The sequence below is a fragment of the Morone saxatilis genome, unplaced genomic scaffold, assembly GCF_004916995.1.
Source record: "Morone saxatilis isolate NCDOM2014 unplaced genomic scaffold, NCSU_SB_2.0 Contig21, whole genome shotgun sequence".
NCBI lineage: Eukaryota > Metazoa > Chordata > Actinopteri > Moronidae > Morone > Morone saxatilis.
The window spans coordinates 5,710,880-5,734,219 of record NW_023339774.1 but is presented as its reverse complement, the minus strand read 5'-3'; the positions used below and the strand labels follow the sequence as shown (position 1 = coordinate 5,734,219).

The 23,340-nt window shown below is 40.2% G+C and overlaps 1 protein-coding gene across 3 annotated transcripts in view; it reads left to right on the top strand.

Annotated features, from left to right (window-relative positions):
- The window catches only part of vav2 (vav 2 guanine nucleotide exchange factor), a gene marked incomplete in the record, with an annotated part of 184,476 nt that overhangs the window by 121,773 nt on the left and 39,363 nt on the right, over positions 1–23,340 (top strand). For all 3 annotated transcript variants that reach the window (XM_035667864.1, XM_035667865.1, XM_035667863.1), the window contains 1 exon segment: positions 16,109–16,167. In XM_035667864.1, the coding sequence (XP_035523757.1) occupies positions 16,109–16,167 (59 nt within the window).

Genomic DNA, 23,340 nt, shown 5'->3' with positions numbered 1-23,340 from the left:
TAATGAATAGTGATTCTGGGTGCATGGGACATAAAACCCAGTTTTTAATCATTTAAAACAGTAAAAATAAAAATAAACAAAGACACTTAACAAATAGACCAAACCCTCCCTTTAATATTGAGCTTGATTCTCTGCTCAGATATCTGCAAACACAGATAGACACATAAATATTAAGTCCAACAGCAAAAAAGTATAAAAATACATACATGCAACCACTAGTGCATTGAGTGAAGACAGAGGATTCAGAGACTTGCCTCTAAGACATGCAAACTGTGTCCATAGTATGTCACACCACTCCATCAGTCTGATAGATGAAGTCAGACTTGGCATCTCCTTCCCCTCCCCTCATACCCCCAGCTCATTTCACACTTTCCAACTTCCTCGCCTCTCTCCCAGGCACGTCTTAGACTCATAAGAAAGATGTCCTTCCTTTCTCTCTGTGCTTTAGCGTTTAGATTCACTTCCTCTCTTGCTCTGACTCTTTGCACTCAATGTGAGGATGTGGCGGTACCACCTGTGTCAGTGTAGACTGATTGAGGTTTAGGCATCAGTACAACAGTCTCCGATTGCTGATACATTCGCCCATGCTGGTCTGCTTATAAATATATAAAACCACCTTCTGAATTTCTCTCGTTTACCGAACTCCTCTCTTGGCCTGTCCCTCTCCTGCCTCCCTGCCATTTCCTCATCTTCTCCGGAGTGACAGTCCTGGCTGGAGCCTCTGTGAATCACCTTGTTACTGCTTTTTATATTGTCAAACTAGTGGAAATAAACCCTTAATTCACCGCTGTTAGATGTGAAAATATTCTGGCTCTACAGCTGTTTTCCTCTCACTCGATTTCGGCTCAGTATGTACTGCACTACTGAGCAGCAGCTCTCATTCTTCAGAGGCAGACCATTAAATTAGCAAAATAAAATGTCAAAAATCACCCAAAAACATCAGCCAAACATGGCCACTGTATTCTTCAACATGGCCACTGTGTACTAACATATAAAACCTGTAAATTAACTGTCTAGTGCACCAATACGTCTAAAATATAGGTACTTACTAAATCGCCTCTCATTCTAATGCAGATTACTCACTCCCCAAGACTGAGTTCAGATGCATTTGCACATCCATTTGTCTGAACGCATGTTTTGTACAAGTACACTAACACACCAACGTGTGAAGAACATGCCCATCTGTAGGCGCAGATGGAAACACACTCAGTCTCACACATACAGTATGGACCATACAGCCCACACACGCTCCAGAAAAGCTGACTTTTGGAGCTGATTTATTCCCTTGAGCCTTTACTAAACTTATACTTGCCCAAATTTAACCTGAACTTAACACACAGTAACTGCAATGACAGTAATTATCTCACTGAGAATTTTGCTGTGTACAATTGTGTATTTGACAAATGAATCTGTTTGATAATGTGCTCAAAAGAAGCTAATGTGATGACACAGTTTTCATCCCCATGAAGACAAACAACTGGTTTTATCCTTTTTTTACTGTGATATTCCAATTTGTGTGCACACATTCCGTTTCAAATGACCTCCTCTTGGACGTTATCTCCCCACATATTCAAAACTGCCACCTTTAACACGCACATATAACCCTATGGTATTGTAGGTTGTGTCATTCCCCTCTGATGGCTCTTCGGTGTGTGTTTTCTGAGGATGAAACCGCCCGCAGGCAGATAGGATATACATTACTGCTCCTACTGACTTCCTGTGCCCAGTGGCTCGATCGGGGCCGGACTGTGATTGACACATTCTTCATACTTGTGGACAGTCCATGTTGATCCTGTTTCACTCAGCATGTACAGGGCTTTTCCACAAATGATTCATGTACCACTGACCTACAGACAGCCATACAATGAGGGTGCGTGTAACCTTGCTATTGTGGTTAGTGGAGCCATATTGCTGAGGCAGGGAGCAGCCATGAGGCACATTGTGTTGCCGGAGTCCGTCTCGTGTTGAAGATCCTCTGTTCTCATGAATAATGTAAAGTGGGGTAAAGAAGATTATTTGTTTGAACATTAGAGGAGGTCTCAGGCTCTCAGCTGCATTAAGGCAGTTAAAATATTCAATCTGTCTTTCTCATTACATTCACTGTCACAAACAGCTGATCTTACTCTCAATGCCAGCAGCATACATTTCTGAGTAAATGTATTTAACCATGTTTTTGGACTCTCCAACTTACTGTGTCTAAACTTATTTTAGACACGATGAAGGTATTCATTATTGTTACTTTTAAAACAGTGCTAAATGTCATTTTAATATTCTTTTATTCGACAATTAGAGACTATTTATGGCCTAAACAATGCACTTTGCCTTTTACTCAGCTTTCTTCCCCTCGTGATTGCAGTCTTTTGTCTGGCTGTGATGTTTTCCGTTGAGCATTTGTAAATCAAACCACTTCCTTCTAACTTCTTGCACAGCCCTCTCTCAGGTGCTGATGACGTCCACGTGCTCATGACCTGATCTTACTCCATTTGTCGTCTCTTTGTGAGGCTGTAATTGGCATTGCTCATGGTGCAGAACTTTAGGCCTCACCAATGATTATTTCAGTTTCACATTGCTAAAATCCTTCACTTTGGTTCCCCTCTTCTGCAAAGTCATTAAAGTCTGGAGGATTATGATTATGTTCTCTGTTGAGTAATACGGCATAATTCATGATAATTAAGCTCCAATGAACGAGCTTCCAATTTTTGAGTGATTGAGGTTGATGAATAAACCCATCTAGTTTTGATTGAAAAAGCATGCTTCTGTGTCAGAATGTTTTTGTTTTTTTTGGGAATAAAATGTATTTCCCAGCTTGTATACCGGTGTGCTCTGTGAAAGGGGGGTCACATTTAAGTGGAAGCATCATATCATAGTAAAATCTGAAATGATAGGCCTATCTAATAAAGTTCCTTCGTTATAAAATGGGGACATCATATGCAAGCAAAAGCAGGTTTAAACTGTTCTACTACTACTACTAACAGGGTATTATTGGTGAAAAATGCCAAGATCTTAATGTAAAATGTATTATCTACTGGTTTTCAAAGTAAACTATGCACTTTGTACCTCACACAGATTACTACTGTACCTATTTTTGCTTTTGATATTATTCGGACATTTAGGTGCGGCAGTGAATGCAGTATGTCCTCATAGGTGAGATTGCTTCCTGTTGCCTTGCGCTCCTCTTCATCTGTCAGCAGCATTAGGTGTCCCACAGACAGGGTCTTAATAGTAGCAGAGCGGAGGGGACAGGCCCTCTAATGGAAGCCCTTTGTTCAGTTGTCACTTTCACTGCTCCCATGGTAACATCCTGCCAGCGAATTAGACGACCCCTCTAGGTAGTGGCGACTAAAGGCCTCTATCACACAGAACTATCTTAGGTTTTGCTCTTTTTCTCACCCTCTTGTTCTCTTCTTCTCTGACTCAGCACTTGTTTTACATACCAGCGATCATGTTTGACAAATGTACCTAATATACAGTATGAGAAGTCAGGGGAAAATGGGCTTTTGTGTCATGTCAAAACAAGTGAAAGGAAAATGTTTTTACAACATTGTATTTCTATGTATACAAAACCGAAAGCAAAGCTATATTGTTGCAGCGTCAAGATATGCTTTGGTAAAGCATGGAATAAAAGCTTTATTCTTTTAAAATTCCTTCATGTGGATGCCAGAGTTCCCAGCTTATCCCTTCCCTGAAGTGGATCTGAATACCTCCCACCGGACTTTCTATGAGGTGAATATAAAGGTAGACCCAGCTACATGCGTCTCTCCCACCGGGTAAACACTGTGGTGTGTGATAAGGGTTTTAGTGAGAATGGAGTATTGGCAGAGATGAAGGGGAGAGGGAGGGGAAAAAAGATAATCAGTATTTCTGCACTCTGTACTGCAGCCAGTTGGAATATAAAGCACCAATGGGTTGCTGTAGGATTCATCTTCCGGAAATACTAGTTCTCTAAAGACCGGGGAGCAGGACTTACAGTCAGACGAGGGAAAGTTGTCCACTTGTGTATGAAAAAAGACACTAATAAGCCCTTCACTCTGGAGGGCCTTTAACTGCAAGAGTTTGGAGTGTAATTGTGCAGGAGCGCCCGCTGCAGGCATGTGAATATGAAAATGTTACAGTCTGATTGCCAGAATGATCCAAGTTAATATTATTTTACCAATTAGTGAAATGATGGTAATAAAAATCTACTGCGCAGAATGCGATTTATGTTTTTAATGTTTTATTAGCTCACCCCTAGTCTATGGATTAGTATGTGTGCATGGATGTACATGTACATTATGAATGCATGTATTTCTACATGTCAACAGTCCAGACAGTATATATGGTGGATTGCTTTCTAGGAAGATGTGTACAAGATAAAATATATGTAAAACCTATAGACAGACACACGCAGATCAGGCATAGTTATATTAGGCAACAAACACAAAGGAAACAACAAGAAGCAATATTGAATCTAATCTAATCAATCTTTAAGCTTATAAACGAAATGAAAGTTTTTGTGTTCTAATTTTCATTCTGTTCATTACATTACACTTAACATGTTGTATATCTAAAGTTAAAGTCATGTGGCCATACGTGTTGCATTAGAAGGTATTTGGAGAGCCAAGATTTTGTCAGCTGTGTAGTTAAAGAAAATCCCTCCTGTGCATTAGAAACCCAATAGTGAGAGAGAAACTGATCTCCATTAAAACCCAATGCAGAAGATGAAGATGTTCTATAGGGGGAGCTATTTATATGTATAAAATAATTGTAATCCTTCAGGCTAGCAAGATAATCCAATTTAATCTCTCAACTCATGACTTTGTAGAATGTGGTTCTTAAATGGAAAATGAAACCAAACGCACTGTTTAGTTTGGTATTGCAACTCCATAAAGTTGACAGACAGATTAAGATATCCTATTTATTGTTTCTGAGCTCCAAAGATGTTGGATCCTGCATTTCTCATAATGCAACCATTAGTATCGTCACATTAGACCCTCTCTCTCTGGTACACACTCTTTCAAACTCAATTCCCTGAGTTTGCAGGCTTTCTGTAATGTAGAGATAACCCCTGATGACATCATCAGTGTTCATTTCTCAGACAAGCCCCCACAGGACTCCCCATAATGAGTAAACTGACTTTTTTGTCTAAAATTGGTGCAATTCTGCTTTAAAATAAGCTCAAATGTTTGCACAATGTGAGGGTTTACACCCCCCTTCACTTCCTTATCGCCTCCAGCAGAGGGGTGTGGGCAGACCTCCCCCCATCCACCCACGCGCCAGCTGGATTACGCATGTTGGTCTAATCCCATTCATTTTCTCGGTGCTCTCTGTTAGACCGACATGTAGTGGACCATCATGCGTCCTAGTCACACACACACGCTCAGGCTCAGGTGCCTGGGTCTGATAAGGACTATGTGGAAGTATTAGCCCCATCAGCCCAGCCCTGCTACTTCATGGGAAATCCCGTTTCCTCCCATGATCCCCAGTTTACCTTTATCGCCACAACCTGCTCCAAAGCCTTAAACCCTTGTGTCACCGCACGCCCCCAACAGCTTTGTGTCACGGATGATCTCTGATGTACACACTAGGGCACATGAACCTGAAACGATTTTTAAAAGTTCTTGATAAAATACTAAAAGAATAGAAAAATGGTTACCAATGGCAACATGTTTTCTTCCCCTGTCCCTTTGTGCATAACAGCCATCATCTGGTTGCTCAGTCAGGGGAAAACTCTGCTTCCTGTATGCTCACTTACTTTGTGTTTCAGTATCGCTAAGGATATAATTTAGTTTCTTTTATATATCTGTGTATATATATATGACATTTTTTAGTTTCTTTGTTTGAAATAGTTAATTTGATCCCAAGGTTCCATCTTGTCAGAATACAGAATGGTCCTCTGCAGTAATAGTTCAAGCTAAAGGGCACACTGTGAAGGAGCCAAAACAACACTAAGAGCTCTTCTGTCAAACTCCCAGCACATCTGACTCACATAAAGCCAATAAAGGTTTGTCAACAAGGACATTTCAGATTAAAAGCATATTCAATCACAAATCTATTAAAGAGGAAATAATGATCTAAATGTAAATTTCATCTGGGCATGAGTGATGCACCCATTGTGTGAAGGATTATTTATTATTATACTGCGGAAGTCCTTCTGTTGAACAATGTTCACATATGTACATTAAGTGTGATTGCCAGACATTTATTCCTGAACTGTCTAACAGTTTGCAAATCAGAGAGTCAACCTGTGGCACACTGTTTATCCCAGGCCACAAGCCTGGCCTGAGGGCAAATGGATACTTCAGGGAAAAAAAAGATATATAGTTTAATTTAAATATAAGTAAAATTAAATTAGAGCTAAATGTGTCTACATCTGGGTTGTAAAACGTTTCTACAAAATAGTTTAAATCTGTAGTAAATGTGTGGCAGAAGAGCCCCACCACCTGGTTTGTATTTGTGTGGTGTCTTGGTCAAAATAATATCGAATGGAGTTTTTTTTTAAGTATTTCCTGCAAGAGAAACAAACTGTGTGAGATTAAGCGTGTTGTGTTTATTCACCTAACAAGAGATTGTCCTTGGAGTGCCAAAGAAAAGAAAGCGAGAGAGATGGGAGATGGTTAGTTCAGCCTGCTTTTCTCCCAACTATCACTTTTGCTTTCAGCTTATAAAAGCTGTAGTGCCAAAAACATTTTTAATTGGTTACTTTATCATTATTACATTGCTTTTTCTAAATATTGGACTTGTGTATACTCGTTGTCTAGTGGGAATTGAGCTAAATCATAATGGGTTTTATTTTCACATTTTTTCGCTTGTGGTAACAGCAGTTTTCTTGCTGTGCTAGCCCACCGCAGCTGAAAAATGAGGAGCAAAGGCTATGTAATAACTAATAGATTGGCTGAAGGCAGCAGCTGTTTGCTGTTGAGATGTGAGCCAGACAGTGTTGTATGGAAACCTGACCAGAGCAAGACAAATTATAGGTTTGACAAGCTTAAAAACAAAACAAAACACTGCAACATCTAGAAATTCATACACAAACATGATGGGAGGCATGTACTCACCTTTGATACTCATATGCCAGGATGTTCATGCACATAGGCATAAACAAATGCATGTGCCCCATGTGCACGTAGAAACCAGAGAATAATTGTTCTTCCTCTGTCCCCTTCAAGCTAACGAAATAAACGTTTTAGCTGTTTTGGCTTCATCTGCATGATTTGTTCTTGGTGAAGGATTTTGTTTCCCTCTGGCTTTTTTCTGAGGAGCAATAGATAGTTGACTCAGCAGTGAATGACAATAATAATAGTTAACCTAGCACTGAACTTGAAGATGAATCAAGTGCATGCTTTTAAATGCACTGAAATTATAGATCTATTCAAAATGCAACCTCCTGATGCAGAGCTGTGCAAAAGGAATTCATTATTAATAGTGCAGCACGCAACAGATTTCACATCTCCACAGTATAACAGGTTTGTTTACCATGTTCAACACCTTAGTTTGCTTGCATAATAGCATGCTTATGTTTGCTAATTGGCACCAACTATAACAGAAAGTACAGTTGAGGCTGATGGGAATGTTGTTTTGAAGGTATTGGTTCATAAATCAAACAAATAGACACCTTCTGACTTGATGCTGGCGCTAAATGAAAAGTCAGGGGATAATATTTCACATGATAGGTTAAACCTTCGACCTGCTGGTATTGCTACAGAAAAGGTCAGCGTTTCTCCAAAGTCATCCTCTGGGGACCATGAATGTCATGGCAATCCATTCAATATTTGTTGATATTTTATAGCCAGGACTAAAGTGGTGCACTGATCAACATGAAATCATATCGCGACCACGGCTGCTGTTGACTGCTCTGCAAGTTCATACAGATGCAGATACATATTGGCAGATAAACATTATAACATCAGCATCTGTATTTCCTCTCAGGGCAATAGAGCACGCATACAAACACACTGCACATTACAAACATTTTGGATTTCGGTTGCTCAGATTAAGTTTGCGATTCATACCCAATCGACACATTTTGCTTCACTGCACAAAACTGCCTCTGAGCATTTCTCTTACAGCTGTTTGTATTTTGAGGCTCAACTTAACCATGAATGACATTAAGGCATTATTCTTAATGACACATTTTGGCGTAGATTGCCCTGTATGGACCTTTGCACGTGGTGCTGATAAAAATGTCAATAACGGTCCAGTAGGTAGGACTGCTTATAACAGCTGATGAAAGAATTAAAAACATGGCATGACACTCAGGAAATGTTCACCACAGCAGCGGGGGTTCAGTCATTCTAGCATGCAAATGTCAAACACATGTTTGGGAAGAGGCACAAAAACTGGGCCAACCAAAACACGCATGCACTCACAGACGGATGCTCTCAAGCCTGAGCACACATTCACATTCTCTCATTTCCTTCACTATTTTTGTTTTAGTGAAGGCTTTTCAGCACTCCGAGGAGCGGTGTGATTTTTCTCAGCAGTGTGTTGAAATCATGAGTAATAGTGCAAGGAATTGACCTGCTGTTTTGTTGGAGAGGCAGCAAAGGACAGATTGCACGTCTGATCTCGGCTCATTTCTAACTGTAGGATAACCTGTGGCCAGAGATGCTCCCGTACTGATAACCCACCATGTGTAATGGTTTAATAATGAAAATGTGCCCTGCAGATGAATTTTAGTCATTTGTTGTTTTTCTTTTGTGTTGGCTCAGCTCTTTTTTCAATCACAGTTATATTTTCGTCTCTTTGTGAGATAATTTCATGCACTGTGCTCTGCCTCTGTGGCACTAGCACAGTTTGGCTTCAGAATTCATCTACAGGGGAGGGGTGCTACATCGCTTGTCACACTGTTTACTGTTTTGTCAGCTGCCACCATGCCCCTAAAGAGCTGTTTTGTTCAAACATGTGTAAATGCAGACTGCATCCGCAAATTTCTGAGTTCAAAATTGTCTGGTTGCCATCATGCTCACTATGACGCCCCCTTAGGCAGGATGAGGTAGAATCACAGACGAAAATGTGAGAGGGGATAGAGGGCTTTATTTACTCACCTCTCGGATTGAACCCTTTGGGCTCCCAGAGGCCCAGGCTTCCTTAAACCCACACATCTATCACATCACAGCCACACCCAGGCCTTTTATTAACATTGAATTGAACTCTCACCTCAAGAATGTTCAGGAAATTATTTTGACGTGCAGAATGGGGGCACACACTCATACACATCAACATCTTGGTATTGAATCCAAACATAGACATTGAACCTGTTGTAAACCAAGGTTGCAAGTAATGACTCAATTTGTGTAGAGTGTTTTCTCTGAATTGTTTCTTTGCTCTGTATTATTTAAAAAAATTGAAAACTGCACTTGACGGGAGACCAAGGCAGTGTCTTCAAATAGTTTTGTGTGACTAACGTATCTGGATATCTGATATGAAACAGAGAAAAGCAGCAAAGTCACGCATTTAAGAAGCTGGAAGCAGAAAATATTTGACATTTTTGCCCAACAAAAGTTAGTTATTATATATTATCAAAATTGCTTCCATATCGACTACCCGTCTCAAAACCAACTAAAACCAACCACATCTCATAGCGAGAACTTTGTTTTGTGCCTGCTCAGCAGAGCTCCTCGGTGGAAGGCGCTTCGTGCTGCTGCTGAGTCGCCAGATGCCTTCGAGTTCCTCTCTCACCACCCCCTCACTCCCAAAACCTCCCACTTGCTCAGCCTCGAGCCCAAACACTGCTGTGACACTCAAAACACACGCCTCCTCATTCATTACGAATGGACTGTGTTTGCAGCAAATAAGCTGTAAGCATAACAATCGTGAGTGATCAGATACTGTTGCTGTTGAGTGAAGCAGTATCCTTTTGTGCTATTGTTGTTTGATATGGGCTATTTTTCTAAGGATTATTAATGCTTGGCTCAGACAGCTTTACTCAGTGGTAATGCAGAGCTATTCAGGCAGTTTCTGTCAACCTTTTAACTAAACCATTTAGCTTGGTTTATGGTGAAAAGAAATGCTGCACACAGAGGGAGTAAATCCTTGGCATCTCCTACTGTTCTACATTTTAAGTGCAGTATTCAGACTTTAAGTATTAAGACATGGTAGTTGTTATGACTCTAAACTCTGTAGCACATTGGATGTGAAATCAAATAATGACAATAATGAAAGTGCTGACTTTCATCTTTAGTGTGAGGGTGTCAACATCTCAGATACATTTTAGCGGTTTAGTGTAATACAGTTTCTGGACCGGGTTAACAAAGTCAAAATATTAAAAATTTGCTGTCATATCCTTAGAGGTATTTAACCCTCAGACATCAGGAGACACTTTGTATCCTCTTTAATGATGCTCCACCAGGCCTGTGCTGCATCCATCTTCACTTTTTGCTTGCCTCAAGGGCTTTTTGCCTTCAGTCTGGTCTTCCATTAAATTTTCTTGGTGTCTGTATGTGTAGTATCACTGTCCTGCTGCATTGTCCTAATAATTGAGGAATTACAGGGCTGGGTCATCCCAACACTGCCCACCAAATATGGATGCAAATACCATCGAATGCCACAACAGCTGAGAGTCAGCACTTGGGCCTTATATTCATAGCCAGAGTGGAGAAAAGCACATCATTGTGCTAATAAGTCTTGACTGCATGTTTCTTCTCCCTCTCCTTTTTCTGTCGCTCCCTCCCCATCTTTTTTGTCATCGCCATCCTCTCATCTAGACTTTAGACACCCGGATCAACTTCTCTTAAGCCCGATCTCTACCAGGAGCTGTCTCTTTACCAATATTGCATGCTGTACGGGCTAATACACCATTGATCCGTGTGTGTGTCTGTGTTTAAAAAAGTGTATGCTGGTGCACAGCACGTGCAAATACATTCCAGCTTGAGTGTGTGTGTGTGTGTGTGTGTGTACAAACATCCTGTGACACACGGGTAGAGTCACGCATAAGTGAGCCGGCCCGTGTATGGTAATTTAGCGTGAAATGGGACAGGTCATGGACATGGCTGCAGCACATTGGCCGGTGCTGACCAGGCCGACACGATCTATGGAATACAATTTGCACTAGCCATTAGCCACTGTTGCCCTTTTTCCTTCAAGCAACATAGGTTCAGATCAAATCAATGTTCAAGGTCCTAAAGCTAAATAAGCTCTTAAATGGATCTTTAGGCACACATTCACATCAATAATTCATATTGACAGTTGTAGGAAGTGCAAGGAAATCTTCGCAACTTTTATAAAAGGCTTTAAATGGCATTATGTTAAGCTAACCTACATTTTCAATCAGTGACATAAGTAGTAACTGTACATTTTGTATGTGGACTGAATGCCCTTTGTAGGCTTACAGCCATTTTGTCTGGCACTGATGGTAAATGGGGTCTTTGGGTCAGGAGCAGCAGCACTCTTTCTGCTCTCTCAGGCCAAACCAGAGGCTTTTCTTGCCTGGACATACGCAGTAAAATCCCCATGTAATCAAGCAGCTGGAAGGTCTGCTTTTTGGGGATTTAGTGCAATGTGGCAGGTGCCAATCTGACTGCAATCACGATTTACACAGGCCCTGCTCCTGATGGCATTCAGCAACTTTAACAACAGCTGATGCTCGGAGAATAACTGCAAGTCATTCATTTATTTTCTTGCACAGCACTGTATCATAGACAAGGTACACAAGAACCCAGTAGAGATGTACTGTATGCACTAAAACATATCTTGTGAGATCTGGGTTGGTGCGGGGGTTTTATCCAAGAGAGTAAAAGTCTGTATGTGTATTGTTGTCTTAATTATCTTTTATTTCAGTTGAAGTTTTGTTTTATTGTTGTTGGGGGGGCTTTTTTGTAGTACGTCACACAGAGCACCTATGCAAAAACAATGTAAACAAATCTGTATGAATAAAGGTTAAATCATTTGAATAAATGAAAATTCCCTGGGGGTGAAAGATTGTGCGTGTACGTGTACCTCTACACAGTGAGCATCTTTGCTAATATTTTGGGCATTGATGTGTGTTTGAAGAAAAATAAACTGTGAAAAGGAGACAAAAATAAGAGCCTGAGCTAAAAAAAAAAAAAAAAAACAGAAAATAAGAGAAGGTTTGTAAAAGACAGAAACTCCCGGAGGCAGTAGGACAGTGGGACACACACACACTGACGGGTTTAGCTGTCCCTCCTCTGTCTGTCTATTATTGATGTCGGGCACGCGGGGTTCCCACTCAGCCATCTGTTCTCAGCTCTCCCACTCTGTGCCCCTTTTGCTTCATGCCTACCACTTTGGCAGGCTGGCATAAGCAGAGCAATGCTGTCCTATCAAAGTGTGAATACTTCATAAATATCTCACACTATCGGGGAGTAAGCTATTGGAGGAAGAGCCCAGAGAGAGGAATGAGAAAAAGTAATGTGATGAAATTTTCATTAATTCAGGCTCTTTGTTGGATGACTTCCAACACATGCATTGATTTGCGGTGCGAGATATAATCATGTCACAACTGCATCAAATATAAACAGAATTGGCGGTGGGTTGTGTTTTGTGATGGACTGTCAATAGTCCTCTTCTGCATGTTTTCAGATGTTAATCCAATCACAGCCACACCCTCCTACTGTTAATAGCATATGGCTGCAGGTTTGAATTTGATTTGACTTGTAATGGATGACCATGCATATTCAGTTGAGCCCGTTGCCAGGGGTAACAGGGACCTGTAGGTCGTTTGATTGGCTGCAGGGTGGTCACATGAGGCTTCGCTTGGCCCCAGCTGGGACAGAGGCCACATGTGGCGAGTCTGGAGATGTGAAGGGTGGTGTGTGTTTGCAAACACTTGGCTTCGCCTCCCAGTTAATCCACAGATGCAGTTCTCATCTGTGCACACCCTTCCCCTCCCACCACACACACACATACAAACTTGCAGAAAATGAACTGTAAAAGTTGCATGTCGGTCTCATGGAGAAACTGCTAGCATCAGTGGGGCTGTCTGGCTTAACACGTGTCTTCAATTATGTCCTTCTGACTGACAGACAGGAGGGGTCAGATGTGGGTAAGGGGATGCCAGGGGCTGTGGGATGGTGATAAAGGCAAGATATTGGTTTGGGGCTTTAGAAATCTAAGCTATCACTCCATCGTGTGACTTGTATTTTCCTTATTCCTAGAGGGGTGAAAGAAGCTTTATTCTCTATTCCCTAACCCTAGCACCAGAGTTAAGACCCCCTGGGGTGTACGAGATGAGAGGGAAATTAATAATGTGTAGAGACTCAAAGGCTTTGACTGAACCAAAGGATCAGAAGAGGGTGAAGAGAGTGCATTAGAGGCAGAAAGGGAAACAGAAACACGGACAGAGAGGAAAGCACAGACAGGCCACCTTCGAGCAAAGGCTGGGAAGAACAAGGAGTGGCATTATGAGACGGATAAAAGAAGGCAGCTCCAAAAGTGTTTTAAAAAGATCAGCAATAAAAAGGGATACTCCACTAAAAATCTTTGAGGATCGAGTATCACTCAGAGCCTCTAGGCTTGAAAGGGGGTGGCTTATTTTGGTAGTTTATTCCTTTAAATGGTCAAATAAAATCAATCCTGTATTCACTTTGCAGCAAATCTGTAGCTCTACATTAATTGATAAATACGACATGTAATTGTCATTTTAAAACACTTGCCACAATGTGAGAAATGTATACTTCCTCAGCTGCCCTGAAAACCGATTGCAAATTAGCATTTCTTATCAAAGCCAGAGGGAGTCACGAACTGCCAGTGCTCCCAGTCTTGAGACATGTTTTTCACACCACAGCGTGCAAGTCAAACATGAACACAAAAAAAATAATGTTAAGGAAACTCCAGATTTGATATTAATGGACTTGACCCAGTGCTGTGTGGGAGTCACGCTAGCATGCTCAGCATTGGCACACTCATGCCTTGTCTCCCCATCAGGCCAAGCAGGCCTCGGCCCCGCTGTGACCTCTCTGGCTCAAAGCCAGCAGCTTCGCCATCTTTTGAACCTGCGCAGACCTGGCTGAAACCAGCTGTGTTAAGCCGGATCTGACCACAGCTGATCACACCACCCGGCATTAGATATGAATCACTATTAAATGCTGAATTCATCCACCACCTCCATTTGTCCATCCATCAACCCAAGCAACAGTTTCATTTTTGCTTTTTTATGTTTGCTTTTCTGATGTTTTGTATTGTAATTATGCTGCCTGTCACCCTTCCACAAAGACAATGAAGGCTAATAGGACCCAAAAAAATGGTAACTAATAATGATGCTGGGGCAGTATGCCATATGTGATCCCTCCCTGCAGCATGGGCAGCATGCCACACAGCAACACAATGGGTTTATCCACAGTGATTTATTAAACACCCTAACCATTGGCTAAATTAGAAATCTATTCTTCTCCACTCCATCTTTCTCTGTCTGTCTCTGTTTTTTGGTCTCTATCTTCAAAGAGCAGTTAGAATATATGTTAAGGGGGTATGTAACGGTAGACCGGCCCCATATTGGAACCATTAAGCATGACTGCCTATTACACGGGTCTTTAGCAACTCAGAGAAATAACCCCTTATCATCCTGTCTAGCGATAGTCCCTGTAGAGGTTTCACTCCATAGAGTGGTTAAATGTAAATGAATGGGATGTATACGTACTCCATAACAGTGCTCCATGTAATCCCTCCACTCTCCACAACTGATTGTTAAACATGAGAACAACTTGAATAGAGAGATTGAAAGGTTTTGGTCAAGAGTGCTCCAAAGTACTCTGCAGTCCTAAAGTGGTGGTCTTCTCTTCACAGCAGCCATTAGCATTGGCCCATCTTGAATGTTAAATACCACGAGCGCTGGGATGCTGCATTGTGTGTTTAGACAAGAGGGAGTTTGATGAGAGGCTGTAGATGGTACACCTGCCGAGGAAGAGGGGTTGAGATAACAATTTTCTCCTCCCTGTCAAGGAGACATCTGGCATTGCCACGGTGTTGCAAGCTGAAATACACGCCGGAGTGGTTAATGAGGCGTAGGAGACACAGTTTGTGTTTTGTTGAGGGTGTGTGTGTGTGTGTGTGTGAGTGTGTGTGTGAGTGTGTGTGTTTTGGGATGGTGGTTCCCTCATCTTCCTGAACTAGCCTCTGTAGACCCTGCAAGCACGCCATCTGTAGTCCTCAGCCATAAGCCCACTTGCGTGTGACTCATAAGCAGCGTTAAATCAGCTTAAATACAGGCACACATTTAACCTTCTTCTCCTAAAAACGTAAATAGGAGAAGTGGAAAGTATGGAGGTTAACAAACAAAACAAGATAGAAGTAAAATAAGGAAAATATGGGCATGGTCCAGTGTGTGACTATGTGTGTGTGTTTGTGTGTGTTAATGTGTAATTTAACCAAAGTGGTACCCACCCATCTGTGACTGTGCGCCACATGTCTTTGGATGTCACCATTAATTTGGTGGCCTGCATTATGTTTACACACAGTCCTTTGTGGCACCGCATACGCTGAGAGGGGTTGCTAAGAAACATGCAAGTAATGTTCGATAACACCCTTGGAGAACAGAGAATGTTGAACTGAAATGAACATAATGTCTTTTATGATTGTTGCTTGACTGTTTATTGTTTAGTTACTTTTGTTGATTTTGTTGTGATTGTTGTCTCTGATTAATTTTTTTTGTTATTTTTATTTTATTGTTGCCTTTGACTGTTTATCTTCTTAGTTACTTTTGTTGAATGTTGTTGATTGTGGCATCTAATTATTTACATAACAGTTTTTTAATTTCCTTATAGTTGATAATGGTTGCCTTCGACTGTTTATATGTAACTTGCTTTTTGTCACTTTTGTTGTCGATTGTTGTCTGACAATTTCTGTTGTTGTTACTTTTATAGTTAATTGTTACCCCAGTGGTTTATATTATATATTTATTATATATTATATTATTATGTTACTGGTTAATGCTTTTGACTGTTTACTGTTTTGTTAGTTTGTAATCCTGGAGTCTACTTGAGATAATACAGTATCACATTATAATAATAGTGTCAATGAAACAAGAAAGGCAGAAGGAGCTAGGAATAAACATAAATTATGTGAATTTTATTTTGCAAATAAAATGGTAAGCAATAAAGAAATGTACTTAAGAAATGCTAAAAAGCAGTTGTAGTTGATTGCTTTGTTTGACTGTTTATGCCTTTATTTATTTCAGGTAATCTCCGCTCTGTCAAGGATCTCCCACCACAGCATTGCACAGATCAAAGGCATCAGGTATGTGTCTGATTTGTAACCCTCTCATTTATTATCTGAACAGCCAAAGCACTCAAGAGTATCGGTGTCAAAGAAACCATTTGGATGAATGTATTCCACATTTACTTGTATGTCTATATTAAGATGGAGGTGGCTATTAACATCTGCTGCTCATTTAAAAGTCGATTTACATTTTTAGGCAATTAGCTGCCGCTTTTAGACTGTTATCTTTCAGGGCACAAAATAATCCACAACACATTTACATCTGTCACTCAAGCATTACTGCAGCACACTATTTATGTAGACATTTAGTAGTGCTGCTGTCTGAGTCAGAACACTATATTGTACATTTTACACAGATAATGGTGAAGCTGAGAAAATCCCTGGCACTGCTCTATCAGGCCTGGAATGAGCTTCTGATTTCTCTTCATTTGTTCAATCTGCTTGGAGCTTGGTGGCTCAACGGCGCCACATAAAAAGCCATTTTATTCGTCTGAGTAATGAGTTGATGGAGCACACCCATTAGGAGTCATGCCAAGAAATGGAGGGAGAAGAAGGGGNNNGGGGGGGGGGGCAGAGAGAGAGTAGGTCTCTTGCCATTAATAAAGACAACACAACCTGCTGACTGCTGGCTAATTCACTGCCTGCCTACACTGACCATTTTTCTGTAAGGTGTTGAAATCAAGGTTAATTTTACCTTAGTGTAAATCACATTCTGGGCTTTCTTGATCGTGATTTGCTTTCATTTCGGCTATCAGAATACTGATTAAATAGGTAACTTTAAGGTTCAGATTCTCAAACTATGGATCAGAGGTAAGAACCCAGATGGTTCTGAATCTAGCTTTTCCACAAAAGGAATATAACGTTCTCACAAGCCTGGTTTCCAAAGAGGGCAGCCAGGCTAGTTGGTGCTTCAACTGAAGGACAAGCACCTGACCACTAAAGTGTCCTTAAACAAAACACTGAATTCCTTTTAAACCCTAGAGTTACCCTGACGTCTTACCTCGTACCTTGCTTTGGAGGTGGACATGAAAATTCATCTGCCTTATGGGAATCAATAAAGTGTGACTTTATTAAGTAAGGTCAAATTAGACTCTTGGTCTAAACAAGAAAACATTGATTAAGGTGATTAAATGGTACACTGAACTGCATTCGCTCAGGGGAACGTGTCTAAATAGGAATTGGGTTTTATTGTTGGTTATATGTACCAAACTGAATAGAATATTTCTAATGTATAACTCTCTCTGTCTGTTACACTTTATGGCTACAAAATTTTGATGTTGAATTTTATAACAAGTAGAGTAATGACCAAAACGGAATACTAAAACCATTCTCACTGTTTGATAATTTGAAAGTCCATCACTCACTTGCTCTCTAGCTATGGGTTTTTCCCCCAACTTGCTAGGGAAATTTCGGGGTCTCTTAACTTGCTGGATGTCCACCCTCTTCCCCAAGGACTCATCTACTTTAGCGTCCTTGTATTTTTTTATTTCATGTACAATTGCTTTTTTTTCCTTTTTAGCTTGTATTCTGTGACTGGCTTTCCATGATACTAATGAGATGGCTGGAGACATACAAGTGTATGGATTAAAAACTAGTACAGCAAACAGTGAGATGCAAAGTTAGGTGTTGATTCTCCGTGGTATTAGCATTATTCAGTGTTAAGTGCCTAATGGAGCTTAAAGCAACTGTCCGTCTCAGGCTACAGGATTTGCAGATATGCACAGGGGCGTATGACAAATGTGTAATGAGGTCCGTGGCCATGTACCGTAAGACCTAGCATAAACAGGGTGCTACTATCAAGCAGAACACTACATGGATGTTCACTGACCCCAGTTGACCTTTTTAAAGGGTCTTCACACCCGCTTCTTGGTAATCCTGCTTAGGGCAAGGTTAGGTGCATTTAACTGTCAGACCTCTTCTTTCTCGCTTCAAAGCCCCTGTCAACTATGTGTGGCCCTGACAACAGCTATAATTCATTCCAACACATACTATACCATATATTTAAGTAGCGTACCAAACAGACAGAATGACATGGTCATGTCTAGCACCTTTCAGAATACGGTTGCAACTAAAACAAGAGATAAGTATCAAAATGTTAAATAGAATCAAATGAAATTGAAAAGATAAAACCAACTAGAACAACAACATTCCTTTTGTTTTTAATTATTTTTTTGCTCAATGAAAGCAAGTTATAATGTGTGATTTAAAATGTTACTAAATCTTAAAGCCAAGCCAGTCTTAAACAGGTACTTGCAAGCAGGTAGAAGATCAGTGCCTGAGGTTCTCAGATTGCACTCTGATTCTCGAGGGACCTATGAACCAGAGCTGGGTGCCATTGATCCCCACGTTTGATTTTAAAGTCATTTAATTAAGAACAGCAAAAACTCAAACCTAACAATAGTGACTATCAGATTATTTTCTTTTAGATTTAACTTGATAGCCACTTAATCTAATGTGAGAAATGTTGAATATGGCACAAGTGAAGACTGGCCAGCTGCTTCCTAAAGTGAGTTATGAAGTTCTTTTCTTAAATCTTGTGCCTGAAGTTATAATAAAAGAGATGGTTCAGTTGGTTCAGTTGGTTCACTTGGGTCGAATAGTAAGAGGAAACAGGTGCACTTCTCCGTCACTGAATTTCAGATGGGTCCTATATAACAAAAATGGTCTGGCCCATACACTCAGCCCAAATACAGCAATGAATTACTGCCCAGACCAATCTTGCTCTGTGGGTTGCCTCAGTGTCCTTTCCCAAAAGCAATTTAAAAAAAAAAGTAATAATAAATAATAAATAATAAAAAAGGCCACAACTTGTCTTGATAATTGTTTGGTCATTCTATTTTCAACAACAACCTACAAATCCCACTATGTACCTGATTGGTTTTGAATTCAGCTGTGTCTAACTTGAATGTCTCTGTAAACCTTTAGAGGGATACTCGAGCATTTTATTGCACTTCTAGAAAGTTGTGACAAACAGATGGTATGGATGAAACTGAACTTAATGTGTGAAATTGGTGAGATGTCCCTTTAAGAGGCTTACAGAGAAGAACTTATTGTATAAAATGACTTTAACCCTAAGCTCTCAAATCATTTTAGGACAGACACCACATCAGGCCATCCATTGAGTTTTAAAATGACTGGAAAGTTCCTCACTGTGTTAAATCACTGGGGAACATTGGCACAGGCATGTCCATTGACATTCTGTTGAAGTTCATTGATCTTGTATGAAATCTGTTCACTGTAATCAGGGATCGATAGTTCATGTCTCTGTCACTGTGTCAGCATTACAGCCCCTGTCTTTATTTTGCATGCTCCTCTGCGCATTCAGAGACATTGCTGGACGCATGATTAAATATTCATATACACAGTACACTCTTCCCTTTGGCCCTGTTTTTTTCTATTCTGTCTTATTTTAACATCCCAGCATGATTTCTGCAACTACCCATAATTCTTCTCTTGCATTGCAGAGCCTGATTGCTGCTGGGTACAGGGGGGCATGGCTGCCTCTTTTTTCAACATTCTAATAGTTTTTCCCCACTTTTACATTTACCATTAAAGTTTGATTGACTTATTCAAATCTCTCTAAACAGTGCTCAATGCGTCTAAGCTGATGGAAAAAAGAAGATAAGCTTGCTTTCAATTGTTTCTCTGCTTCATGGGGTTTTTGCCCTCAGTTTCACCTCTTAGGTGAAATATAGTCATTGTGACCCCCTGCTCTCGCCATTTACATCTCTTCATCTCTGAATTTATCTCAAACACTGTCAATCAAAAACAAAAGTTGACCGCAGTTTGCTCTTTTTTGTCCAAATCCTCTGTCTGCAGACTTCATGTTCCCATCTCTTTGTGTGCCGTGGGAGTTGACCTTGTGTTTCTCACAGCTCTTCTACAGTATAAGCCTGCGTCATCCTTTCTCCTGATATTCACCCCCCTCCCTCCTGCTTTCCTTCTACTTATCTTTACTACTGTCCTCAGCTAACCCCGCTCCAACCTTCAACCCACTTGCGCTTCACTGTTTTAGTTCATCATGGATCCTCGCTGTTGGAGTGTCATGGACTCCGGGGATCAGGGTCATATAGTGCGACAGACGTCAGCATCTGGACAGAGAACAGATGAGGAGGAAGTTTGGAGGAAGAAGGGTTAAGATAATGACAGTTCTTTATAATCCTTCAATCCTAATGCTAATACTGTCCTATAGACATAAACTGGTTCGTACTCAAAATGTAATGAATGAGTTCATTTTTGTTCTATATGTATATATATATTTATATTGCTGTGAGCATGAGTTGCAAATAATTAAAACAAATTACAGTCTAGTATGTAGTCTTAGAAATAACAGCATGACATGTCAAAGAGAAAAAACAATAAAAGAAACAAAGATAATTGGTTATATAAATAAAGATAATAATAAAAACAACAAGAAAATATATTTAAAAGAAAGGAAGCACACTTATAGAATTAGTCTGACTAAAAGTCTAACAATATACATTTTGGACTGGCATAAAACAAATCAACAAATCCTCACATTTAGTTAGCTGGAACCAGAGAATGTTTGGCATCTCTATTTGAAATATGACCCAAATGATGAATCGCCTAACATAATAAAGCATCAACTAATTAATGTATGAAGAAATCTTTCCCAGCTCTACCTGAAATCTTTCTGTACGGAATGAAAAGCTATTTGTGACATTAAGCTACTTCTTTCACGTAATAAATATAAAATAGAAATAATAATCAGAGGATTGTACAGCATTGCTGCTGAGAGACAATATACATATGCACGTGTTTTCTTTATCTGTGCACAGTGCACAGCAGGAGTAGGACAAGCTTTACTGCTTGCACTTTGCACTCCTCCCTCCCTTCCTTTCCTCATACTGTAAGCACGGCTCTGCCCACTCACACCACTGAATGCCATCACATTAGTATGCAGTTATCACGTTGCACATCCACTCCTCATTTTTTCACTGATGCCGTTTTAATGCATTGTGCGTGTTAATTTCTAACACGTAAATCTTGTAAAAATAGCTCAAACATGCAAAGAAAAATGAGGCTCTTACTCATATGTTACTTTGCACACACACACACACACACACACACACACACACACAACCTCTCCAGGCAAGTGCGGCTTGAAAATGAAACTGCATTCCCAGGTTTAAAGGAGGGTTGGGAGAGTTTATGGACAGGCATGGTACAGTAAGTGGCAAAGTGCACTAGCTTGCTCTAGCTCCAGCGATTTATCGACCCCTGCAGAAACAAAGCCGCGTCCTGGGACATGAAACTGCTTCCAACGCCAGCCATTTGAGCTGCGTTCACACCTAACGACTACACTGTTGTTCTGCTGTTTGACAATAGTTGATCAATGGGACTGGCTCACTGCGGCTTTGTCCAACACACATGTGCCGACAATTCCCTTTTAGTTGTGCCAGAAACCCCTACTCTGCTTCAACAATTCCCTTTACACAAGGATTGGTTCTAAGGACAGTGAAGAAGAAATTAGACATTATATAATGAAATTAGCCAAGAAAAGGCAGGCCAGAAAGGAGGGAAAGGGAGAGTATAGATTAGATTAAAAAAAAAAAAAAACTGCCAACACTGTCAGCCTATTTACAACAATAAATACAGTAAAACGCGGTTCCTCATTTATAACAATCATTAAGTGCAAAAGAACCACACTGAAACACACTGTTGTATTATTGTTAACCTTTAAATGAGCAGGAACGCCTTATTTAGATTAATTTGCTCTGTCCAAGATGCCACATTTTGGTTAATTAAAACAAACAACAAAAGAGACAATAACACAAACACACAAACAAATGCATGCATACAATCCCCTCTCAAGCTCCCCCGCCCCTCAAATGGCGTAGTAAAAAACTGGGCCATGAGATCCTAAAACCCCCTATGAGCTTCCTTGAAGTAACTATGTCATTTGGTTGAAATTAGGAAAATAGTTTCCTTGAAAGAAACATTCTTTTTAAAACAGACTACTAAATACAGTCTTTAAATACTCTACTTACTAAAAGACTCTGTAATGCTTGTAAATGGAATGAATTAATTACTGGTGTAGTAATACTGCCTCTATTCTTTTCATCTAATTGGGTACCAAATATTAGGAAAGGATGGACCTGTAAAATAAAGCATCCAAAAGAGAATAAAACTAAACCAAACAAAACAGTGTGTTACAAGACAAGTACAATATAGCTCATCAAAAGTGAAGAGAGACATACAGATGAGCCAATAAAAGAATGGGAGATGAAGGAAGGGAAAGACTGAAGAGAAAAGCAACACAACTAGTTTATAATAGGTCACATCAAAAAATTAATCCTTCCACCAAACAAAAACTATCTTGACCAAGATTTAAACTGAGAAATTTTGCTTTGTAGTAGTCTGTGGTTGGACACATCTAAACCAACAATGAAGGCAATATTATCCTAATTTTACCTAAAGAATCAGTTGTGCTCAAACAATACAGATAAAATACAACACAAACACTTTAATAAGCCAAATCGGGGGACAGCATAAGTGGCACTTTATTCACACATTTTATTCTCGCAGTAGACAACTGACAAAAACTTTTAAAAAGGTGGCACAGCATCCATTCTGGCTTGCCACACTGTGTAAGACCCGAACAACATGAAGTAACAAGCTTGCAGCAAAAACAATAGAGCAGTGCCAAGAGTATAGAGAATAGTCAAGAGACGGCTCATCATTGGAGTTCTGATGAAATTATAAACATAGTTCAATTACACCTGGTTGTATCATTTAAGCAAAATGAAAACGGCAGCATCGGACAGTGCTTGGCTCCGCAAAACAACACTGAGGTGATAGATATGAGCACACATCTCCACAAACTACTATGTAATTAAATTTTGCCCTGCGGGACTCCATTAATAACTTATAATATAATGCACATTTCATTGTAGGGGGTCATCAGATGTGGGTGTGTTATTGCGCTCTGGAGTAAGTGCCTTCTGCGCTGTGTTTCTGCTCATAACAGTGAGTGAGAAAGTAACATAAATCAGATGAGGCAGTTTCTGTATTATTATTTCTTAATAATAGTACTCGTAATTGGCTCTCGAAAATACAGAGGTTTTAATGAAGTCAGCCACTGCAACATGTTAATGGATCAGAGAAGACTGCGGAGGCTGAGTTTGCAGGATTCTTAGAATGTTCACATGTTGGTGTGTGTGTGTGTGT